The 11,441-nt window shown below is 33.2% G+C and overlaps 1 protein-coding gene across 1 annotated transcript; it reads left to right on the top strand.

Annotated features, from left to right (window-relative positions):
* Positions 1-2,438: 2,438 nt before the first annotated feature.
* On the top strand, positions 2,439-10,331 carry LOC101488739 (uncharacterized). Its single transcript, XM_004516026.4, has 8 exons — positions 2,439-2,867; positions 7,214-7,348; positions 7,747-7,938; positions 8,414-8,475; positions 8,595-8,764; positions 9,410-9,558; positions 9,661-9,804; positions 10,013-10,331. Exons 1-8 carry the CDS (start codon positions 2,523-2,525, stop codon positions 10,193-10,195), a joined length of 1,380 nt encoding a protein of 459 aa, XP_004516083.1. The 5' UTR covers positions 2,439-2,522; the 3' UTR covers positions 10,196-10,331.
* Positions 10,332-11,441: the final 1,110 nt, after the last annotated feature.

Below are 11,441 nucleotides of genomic sequence, written 5' to 3' on the forward strand. Positions count from 1 at the left end.
AGAGATTTTGTTTTTTGGGCAGACTGTTCTGAGAGTTTTTAATTTTTAATTTTTTGTTTGGTTAAGAAATGAGATAGAGGGGTGGTGATTTTGCAGGAGTTTTTGAGGGTGAAGTTGATGGTGCTTTTTAAGACATTGATTTTGGTTCTTTTGAAGGTGATTTGGAAATGGTAGGAATCTATTTTACGGATTTTGAGGGTATCATGTAGGGCTTAGAAGATTTGAGTGGTGATTTAGAAGGAATGTCAGAGTGTTTGGGTAGAGATAAGGGACATGATTCATCATTTGATATGGTGTAGATGGTTGTGTCAACACTTTTTAATTTCTTGGAGGTTCTAACATCAGCCATGATTCACACGGATTGTCGTTTGGATGAATGATTGTCTATTAAGTTTGTGTGGATTATTTTTGGAAGTGTGGTGGTGTTTGATTAATGGTCGGAGGAGTTTTTTTTTCTTGTGTGAGCCATGAAGTTTTTTTTTTCTATTACAAAAAAAAAAATGAAAGTTGGAAAACGAATGTTGGAAGGAAGAGGAATTGGAAATTGAAGACGCAGTTTTTTTAAAAGAAGTAGTATTTTTTTTTTTTTTTTTTTTTTTGAAAAAGAAGGATGTTCACTTCATGGGAAGTTGCAAAATGATCTTCCACTAGAGGTTTTGTGAGGATGTCGACAAGTTGATTTTTAGTGTCAACAAAAATTAATTCAACATATTGTTTGTTAACATGATCTCGAATGAAATAATATTTTATTTCAATATATTTTGATCTTAAATGTTGAATGTAGTTTTTTGATAGATTTATTGCACTTGTATTATCACAGTAAATTGGAACATTTGTGTAACTTACAGAAAAAATTTTAAGTTGATTTTTTATCCAAAAGACTTGAGAACAACAATTTGCATCTGAGACATATTCAACTTCAGTTGTTGACAAAGAAATTGTGTTTTGTTTTCTGCATTACCAGCTTATTAGGGCTTTTCCAAGAAATTGACATGCACCACTTGTGCTTTTTCTTTCAATTTTATCTTCATCATAATCAACATCCCAATAAACTACAAGATAAAAATGTCACACTTTGCTATACCAAAGGCCGATATCAATAGTACCAACAAGATATCGAAAAATTCTTTTTACAACAGTTAGATGAGATTCTTTAGGTGAATATTGAAATCTAACACATATTCCGACTGCAAACACAATATTTGGTTTGTTGGCAGTTAGATATAATAATGAACCTATCATTCATTTGTATTCTTTTTCATAAATGGTTTTTCCTTGTTCATCTTTGTCCAAATCTGAAAATGGATGCATGAGAGTTGTCATTATTTTGACTTCATTCATTTTGTATATTTTGTGAAGGTCTGTGATATATTTTTCTTGACAAATAAAATTTCATTTTTATATTGTTTGATTTGCAAGCCAAGAAAAAAAATCTTAATTTTCCCATCATGCTCATTTCAAATTCGCCTTTTTCAATTGTTGATCCAAAGTTGATATCGTCAACATAAACTTGAACTATTAATAAATCAAATTTATCAATTTTTTCTAAAACGTATAGTATCGATCTTGCCTCTAGAGAAACCATTTTTGATAAAAAATAAACTTAATTTTTCTACCAGGATCTAGGATTTTGTTTCAATTCATAGAGAGCTTTAGTGAGTTTAAAAATATAGTTTGTATTCTTTTTATCTTCAAAACTAGGAGTTTGATGAACATATACTTGTTCATTCAGAAAACCATTTAAGAAAACACTTTTAACATCCATTCAAAAAAGTTTAATAAGTTTATGAGATGTATATGCATGAAGGATTCTAATTGGATTTTTTTATGACATGTCATGGTTAAGTCTTTAAAATATCATTAACTTAATAACTTAACTATTTGATATTTAATTTAACAATTTAAATTATTAAATTAATGATATTTTAAAATCTTATCAATGATATGTCATCAAAAAAGGTCACTTGAAATATATAACATAAACTTTTGTAAAATTTAGAAGGAACAAAGTTCAAAAGACTTTTTTAGAAGGACTAAAAATGAAAGTTGATATATTTAGAGAAAGTAAACACATATTTAATTTAAATATTAAAAATAAATTTATTTTATTTAAAATATTTAAAATTTATTTAGTCCAACAATAATTTAAAATTTTTATCTAAAATATTTAAATTTTATTTATTTAAATAGAAAGTAATTTATCTAATTTACAAATGTCATTTAAATGTCATGTCATTAATAAAAATATTACGTAGAAAAAAAATAACAAAATTAAAAATTCTAATAATTTAATATTAGATGACCAATTAACTGATTTAAAAAATACAAAATAAAAAATTTATTTTTGATAAAATAAAGCAACCAAAAGTTTTTTTCTTTTTCTTCATAACATTGCTTTTTATTTATTTATTTAATTAAGCGTCGTCTTCATAACATTGCTATCCCCCACCCCTCAGATAAATAGTTAAAGACTAATAAAGACAGTTTGCGATTCCAATTGGTTGCGAGTGAAGGAAGGAAGCATGACGAGGCGATCGTACAAGAGAGAGTTAGGATGCATAGCCTGCGAAGAACTGAGTGAACTCGGAGCCGGAAAACCCGGGTGGGTGGTAGACAACCCCAACCTTCTCTGCGCCATTGACACCCACTCGATCCTCCTTGCCAGTCGCTCCACCATCCTCCTCTTCTCATGGTCCGATTCTCACGGATTTCGCCTCAGGATCCGACCCGAATTGTCTCCCATCGAAGCCGAGTTCATCTCCGCCGTGGAATGGTTGGTATTTGACGATGTTCGCGTCATCGTCGCCGGCACCTCCTCTGGCTACTTGCTCATCTACTCCTTGCGCGGCGAATTGATTCATAGGCAGGTAAATCAAATATTATTATATTTAATATAAAATACCTCAACTTAGGAGCAATTCATGTTCTCTGTGAAAGTTCTTTTATCAGATAATTATTATTATTATTATTATGATTTTCATTTATCTTAGAAAGAAATATAGGTTTAGAGGATAATTCCAGAGGCGCTTGTTCAAGCTTTATCTGATTGATTACAACGCATGTATATATACAAGAGACATGCATAATCAAGGGATATGGTAGAATAAAAAAACAAATATTAAACAATTCTAATAGATTCTTGAATAGCAGGAAAATCAGTTATTTTGTTTTAGTCAGGGTTAGGAACGTAACATACTTTGAATTGCTGAGCCACCTGAATAAAGTGCACATCAATTTCTATGTGTTCGGTACGAGCATGGATCACTGGATTATGTATCAGCACACCTGCACTTTGATTAATGTAACACCATAGGACAGCTTGTGCTCAACCAGTCGAAGAAAAGATTTGATCAAACATCACTTCAGTAGCTAAATTATCCTAGGCTCTATATTCCAATTCTGCACTAGACTTTGCAACAATACAATGCTTCTTAAAGGACCCAGGATGAGAGCGTCAGCAATAAAAAAACACATAATCCGGACATGGATTTTCTGTCCTTGGGATTAGTGGTGCAGTCTGTATCTGAAAATCCATTAATATACAGCATGTGAGATAGTTTGGTATGCAGTCCATATGGGCAGGTTCATTTGAGATAACAAAAAATCCTCTTAAGTGTTTGCGAGTGTTATTATCGAGGCTAACAAGTATTGGCTTTGTTTGTTAACTGAGAAGGATATATCTCGACATCTTGTAGTCATGTATTGGAGTGCTCCAATTGTGCTTCGATTTGTGGTGTACTTTTGCATCAATTCACCGTCTTCACGTAAGAAATTGATGTTTGTAACCGTGTTTTGAATATAGAGCTGACTCTCATCCCTATATGCTTCGATCTCCAGAAAATATTTTATAGGTCCCATGTCCTTCAAGGCAAAGACACTATTTCATCAGTTAATAAAATTCTGCAGCAAAGGTTAATTATTTCTAGCTACTAGAATGTCATCAACATTACAAAAAATTTATGTGAAATTTAGTTCTGTAAACCAACAGAGATGTATCACTCTTGAAAGTTTCAGCTTGACGAAAGTAAAAGGAAAAATACTTTCATGTTTTATTACTACAACCCTAAGCTGTTTATATAGGAAAAGAAATTAAAATAGTAATATTGAGTAATAATGACAGAATCATAAAATAAAAATAAAAATAATAATTTAAAATAAAAGAGAATCAAATCTGATTTCTCTTGATTCTTCAACACCCCCCTCAACTTAGTGCATAGATATTTGTCATGCCCAACTTAGCTATAAGCCGCTCAAAATTGGGTCTTGCCAAACTTTTTGTCAAGATATCAGCAGTTTGCTGGTTATAAATCACAAATGGTAGACATATAATTCCAACATCAATTTTTCTTTTATGAAATGGCGGTCAATCTTAATGTGCGTGGTTCAATCATGTTGTACAGAGTTGTGAGTTATACTTATTGCTGCTTCGCTATCACATAACAATTTAAAGGTGAGTCAACTTTCATTTTCTGTTCGTCCAAGAGTTTACGAATCCACAAAAGTTCACAAATTCCTTGAGCCATTGCTCTGAATTCGGCTTCTGCACTACTTCGAGCAACAACCCCTTGTTTCTTACTTCTCCAAGTGACTAAATTTCCCCAAATATAGGGCACAATATCCCGTAGTGGATTTTTTATCATTAACTGATCCTGCCCAATCAACATTTGTAAATATAGAGGCTTCTCTGTCATTAGTTTTCTTGAAGTACAAACCCTTTCCAAGATTGGATTTCGAGTACCTTAAGATCCGATAAACTGCATCCAAGTGTTCTTTATAGTTAGAATGCATGAATTGACTTACAACACTCACAGAGGAAGCGATGTCATATCTAGTGTGGGCTAGATAAATAAGTTTGCCAACCAACCTCTGGTATCTTCCAATCTCAACACGAACACTACATTTCTCCCAAAGTTTAGCATTTAATTCCATAGGAGTATCTGTTGGTTTAAACTCACTCATCCCAGTTTCTGTCAAGAGATCTGAGATGTATTTTCTTTGAGAAACAACAATTCCTTTATTTGAGCGAGCAACTTCCATACCAAGAAAATATTTTCTTTGATTTCAAATTCTTTTGTTAAATTTTTCTTCAATCTTTCCATCTCAACAATGTCATCTCCTTTGAGAATAATATCATCTACATATACAATTAGAATTACAATTTTACCAACATTAGAGAACTTCATGAACAAAGTATGGTTTGATTGTCCCTGCATATATCATTTCCTTTTGACCGACCGAGTGAATTTTTCAAACCAAACTCTTGGGGATTGCTTGAGACCATAAAGGGATTTTTATAGTTTGCACACATTTGAACCAAACTTATCTTCAAAGTTAGGTTGACTATCCATGTATACTTCCTCCTCCAAATCACCATTCAGAAAAACATTTTTTGCACCAAGTTGGTTAAAAGACCAATCTAAATTCACCGCCAAGGACAAGAGAACTCTAATAGTGTTTAATTTGGAAACAGGAGCAAAAGTCTCTGAGTAATCAATGCCATATGTCTGAGTAAACTCATTTGCAACCAACTGTGCCTTGTATCTTTCAATTGTGTTATCAGAAGTATATTTCACAGTAAATACTCATTTACAGCCAACAATATTCATTCCTATAAGTAACGTCATGACTCTCCAAGTTTGATTCTTCTCAAGAGCTCTCATCTCCTCAAGAAGAGCTTCCTTCCACTTTGGAATTTCTATAGCTGACAACTTAGAGGTAAACGCAGTAAATAAAGAACACAATTTTGAGGATGACACATAATTAGACAAAGGATGTTTAGTGCATGATCTAACAAGTTTTCTAATTGCAATAGGAAGGTCTATATCAGAATACTTGACATGAATCTTAAGAACAAAAGAAAACTTAACTGTATCAAGATGATGTGTTGAATTATTTATTGGTTCGGAATATTGGAAGGGTCGGAGAATGAGTCCTTGATTTCTCTATTTATGGTTTCTTCTTTCAAAGAATTTCCCTTCCAAGTAGGGCCAATGGTAGTAAACTTGCTTTGTGTCTCTTTATCTGAGTCATTATGTTGTGGCATTTTAGGTGGTCCTTTATTATTATTGAAATCAAGAATTAAATCTGATTTCTCTTGATTCTTCAACACAACTGGTAAAGGTTTTGGTAAGCATTTCAAACCAAGCACTTGGAGCTTGCTTTAGTCCACGTAACGCCTCAACTAATCTTTAGATATTGTGTAGTCATTTGAGGACATAAATATAGTTTTATGGAGATACCTGTTTAGGAAGGCATTGTCATATGTCCCAATTAGAATGAATTGCAATGTGTAGAACCAATCTCAAATACTGGGATGCCAATTTCAAATAAGTCAATACCTGGATCATGTTGGAATCCTTTTGCCGTCAAGCTTTCCATTCCCCTTTGGCTAGAGCCATTTGCATTATACTTGTTGTTAAACACCCATTGTGAATCTACCACATTGTACCTTCTACCAAAGGGGACTAGGTTCCATGTATTATTTTGTTTCAAGGCCTAAATTTCTTCTTCCACTGCCTTATGCCACCGTGGATCTTGCATTGCACCTTTTACTGTGTTGGGCTCTCTTTCATCATTAATCTGAGTTGTACCAACAAATGGATGCTTGGGCTTGATGATTCCAATTCAAGTGATCATTTGTAGCACAGTTGTAAGTTTCTAGTATGTTCTTGTTGATGTGCCTTTGCTACTTCCTGTGTCTCTGCTGCTGGTGAGTCACGATCAGAATCCTGAACAGTAGTGTGACTAGCAGGTGCTGGAGAAATCTGTATTAGAATGCTTGTTAGGCCTGTTTCTAGCTCATCAGTGTGTCTTGTAGGAGGCAAACGTTGTTCAAATATTTCAACCTGTGTTTTCTAGATCTCTTCCAAATGTTCTGGTGCTGGATTATGTTCCTGTTGCTACACATGATTACCATATTAGGCAGAAAGAAAGAAAGAAGCATGTTATACAAGTTCAGATGGTACCTATTTGTTGTTAAGAAAACCAGTTTTTAATGTAAACTCATCTTCATTGAATTGAACACTACATGTCTACTAGATATATAGACTCTCCCTCTGATTTCATGCATCTATAGACTCTCCCTAACATTTTCTTGAATAGAAGGAGAATAAGTTATTTGATGTTATCAAAATCAAAGATATCATCTCTGATATCTCTTATATCATGTAGACTATTCTGCTCTAACATGTTATATCATTTTGCTTCCTCTTAGATGATTTATCCTGGACGAGTTTTGAAGTTGAGAGTTCGTGGAACAAAGAAAGATTTGATTCAAGACAGTTCCTCTGAAGAGTTTTGTCTCATCATGCCAGGTGTGATTGCCCGTTTTGATGGTTCTGTTGTTCAGGTAACACTGTTTTCCATATTCAGGCAATTATAAATTGGCTGAAATACAAGGTCATCTTTAGTTTGAAAATATGTTTTATGTTTTTTATTTTTAATAATTGCAAAATTATACGTCACATTGTTTTCTATTTTTTGCACAAATTTTTTAAAAAAGGAAGAGTTAAAAAAAAACAAACAATTTTACGATTAGAAGTAAAAATAAAAATACAATACATTTTCTCAAACCAAAGTCATAATACTTGGCGTGAAAATGTAAAACTGTGGAATACTTATTTTATTCAGTAAAAAATAGGATGTTGCATTAACGTAGATCTGGAACTTATAGTCAGCATGAGTGCATGCTGGATTTGAGTAGCTGATTATGAGTCTAATTGTAGGCTTTGCAATGTTGAAATGCAGAATATGCTGCTGAAATGGTTTGACGAAGCGCATGCTGAATTTTGGAATCAAAAGCAAAAGGGCCAAAATTCAGAGGACTTTGAAAATTCTCAAGTAAAATTACCTTACCAGTTGTGGAATATTGGTAAGTACGGTACTTGTGCTGATGCTGCAGTCACCGGCATAATGCCTCCACCTCTGATGGAACAGCAGGTAAAATATTGTAAATAGTCATGTTATGTCTGCTATGTTAATCTCTTTCCAAAAATATACCTGCTATGTTAATCTCTTGTTTGAGTAAGTGATTGGAGGAACCTATATTATCTTTTCTATACATGTAAGATTTCTGAAGTCACTTTTTTTCCCTTGCATTTGATAATATATCCTCTTCAGATGTTTGCAGGATTTTAAAAATTCCTTTTTCCTTCCTGCAAAATTCCACTTAATTGTTATTAAATTTCTATCAATTAGGGAAATCATGCATGATCTGATTCCTGAATTGGCACTATGTTTGATGTTTTTCCTTGATTTATATTATTGTATGGCCGACTTGTTTTTGTCAGTTTCATGGATCTCCTATTACAAGTTTTGTCTGTGATAATTATTGTGGGCATTCGAACCCTAGATTATGGAAGATTTCTGATGTTATTTCTGGTATTTGAGTTCAGCTGCTTTTATTGTTGGGCAGTCGAGTCAACGTTATTATTGTGCAGTGGCTGTTGGAGATGATGCTGTGATTTCAGCTTATAGGTACTTGGTGCATTATTTGGCTTTACTTATACATCTTTATTAATATATATGCTCAAAAAGTCTTTTTATTGTCATAGTATTTATATTGATTGATTAAGTTTTGTTTGATCCTCTGCAAGACTTTCTGAAGACAAAGGCAGGTCTTTAGTCGGAGCTATCTTGTCTAAAGTTGTACCTGCAACATTTTCCACTATAGCTTCATTTTCCAAATTGATTTGGCGGAGTGATCATACTTCTCCAGTGAAATCCCCAAAGAAATCAGAGCAGAAGCCTCAGCCATTTGCTCGAGGTAGGAGTAACGATTGTCATAGTGCTAGCTTTTGCCATTAATAGTGATATAATAGTGATGATTATGCCTTGTAAAGGAAATAAAAATTATATTAGATTCATGTTAAATAGGATTATTTTATACTTCGGAAAGGTGGTGCTATCTTGATATAAAAGGACTGCAGCTAATTGAGACATAGCAGAAGTCACATGATGATGGAGTCTGAAACAGGGGAAAAAAGTAAACTCTTAAGTGATTCCTCTGCTGAAGATCTTCTATGTGGATTGACTGCATTTTACTACGGGTTCAGATTGTCTAACATCCACGCCTTATTGTTTATCAGCATCTTTATCTTTAAATTTTCATGTTTGTTAGAAAATATGCTTTTTACGGGTAGCTCCTCCTGTGGCATATATCAATGCTTCAAGTGATTCTAAGAAGAAGCTCATATGAGTGTCTCTGAAAAGGAAAAATATGAATACTTAGCTAAAAACATCAGATAATCTGTTCCAAGGAAAGTATAGCAGGACCAATTGGACTATTGTATTTCAGATGGAAGAAAACTATCAACTGATTGAATGAAGATCTAATGTCCTTCTATTTTTGCTGCATCGTTTCTACATTCAAATCCAATTATCTGACTTTTGTGTTCATGTTTCAATGCAGCTTCACCTCTTACATGTATTAAGGACCATCCTAGGAAAGGTGAAAAGCTTACCTTATCACCAAGCGGTACATTGGCTGCCATAACAGATTCACTTGGTCGCATACTACTGCTTGATACTCAAGCACTTGTGGTCGTGCGCCTGTGGAAGGTTCGGTCCCGGGTCCCCGACCTTCCCTCCCCCAATAAATCTCAAAATAAAATAAACCATTGTTTTGTATTCCCTTAATATGGAATTTAGTATTTTTTGCAGGGATATAGGGATGCCAGCTGTCTATTCATGGAGATGTTGGTCAATAAAGATACAGCATCATCAAGCTCAACTTATTATGAACCAACGAAGAGTGATTACTGCTTGTGTTTGGCCATTCATGCACCTAGAAAAGGAATTATTGAGGTATGGTGTTTATATTACTTTATGTTTCCACCTCAAAAGCCATCCAAAGCCTTCAACAGCAATTTTGTAACTAAAAATATGCAACTATAGAATCATATTTACTGTGTGACACTGACATTCTTGAACTGACTTACAGTGCTCAATGGAAAAAACCACCTTCTGCTGGATTTATTTTAATTTGTTTCCTTGATTGATAATGTCCTTTCAGATATGGCAAATGAGAACTGGAGCGCGTCTTAGAACAATTACATGTGCAAAAGGTAGCAAAATGTTGCAACCCTCATATAGGTTTGGGGCATCAATGTCCTCTCCTTATGTCCCTCTAGAAGTTTTCTTGTTAAATGGGGACTCGGGTCAGATATCAGTTTTAAATCGGACATTGGATTCTTGATAGGTTGTGGTATCTTCTTTTAATTTTTCTTTCTGCTAGATGGAAAAGTATGTATTTCTTAGAAGATAAAAATATGGTATTATCTGTTTGATCTACGTCCACACACGTTGCTATAAAGCTTTTGTTATGTTGGAAAGATGATGAGATCAATTGTGTGGGTTCATTTGAAGCTATTACCTTTGAAGGTCACATGGTAACGATTCAAACCTTTTTATAAGAAAATACATTGGAAACTTTATCTGTGGTGATTGTCATTGATGTCGTATCGGGGTAGATCTTGTCTAATCTAAATTTGTTTGATCTCTAGACAAACTTCAAAAACAGACTCATTTTGAATGAGGTAACCGTATCTCCTCAAATTGCACCTTTTTATTATCAAAAAGTAAATCTCAAAATTACTTTCAATTCTTTAATATGTTGAAATTGTGTCTTCCTCTAAAAAACAGTTTTTTTATGTTATCAAATATGTTAGTAATTTTCTTTGTACATTATAATTTATTCCATATTATTATAATATTATTATTTTTCTTTACATATTGTAATAGTTCAGTAATTAATAATGCATATTTCTTTTACGGTGGTCAAATATTTTCATTCTTCAAATAGTTTTTGCTCATAGGTGCTACCTCAATTATCTCTCTAATGTTGTCATTATTAATTTTATCTTGTCTAGTCTTTCTATACATCTGCATAACACTCATTTCAATTTTTAATGGCTAACACATCGTCTAGTACAACATCTTACTCTCCTCCATTTCAACCACTTAACTTGAGTTAAATGGTTTACATCTATGTCTATTTCTCTATCTTTTTGAACTATGGACTAAAGATATTTAAAACGTGTAACTTGTAGTATGATATCTTCAACTTTCACGTCCAAGCTTATAATATTTTACCTTTAAGGTAATAATATTTCACCTTTTTCTAAATATGAATTCTATATACAATGTCTTGTTTCTACTCAAACAAAAGTCATACACTTTGGAGACTTGTCTCCAATTCTATAATATTCCATTTAATTCCTCCCTTGATTCTTCAAGTAAGACTATATCATATGCCAAAAATATGCATTTGGTGTTGATTCTTGGATATGATTTCTAAGTATGTCTAAAATTAATGTAAAAATATACGGAGTTGAAGTCGACACTTGATGTAGTTTTATTGTTATAAGAAAATCTTATATAGCTTATCTTTGCCTCTTCACACTATTTGAGGCCCCTTGCACATATCATTGATAGCTAGAATA

Source organism: Cicer arietinum, chromosome 7 (genome assembly GCF_000331145.2).
Source record: "Cicer arietinum cultivar CDC Frontier isolate Library 1 chromosome 7, Cicar.CDCFrontier_v2.0, whole genome shotgun sequence".
NCBI classification, from domain to species: Eukaryota; Viridiplantae; Streptophyta; class Magnoliopsida; order Fabales; family Fabaceae; genus Cicer; species Cicer arietinum.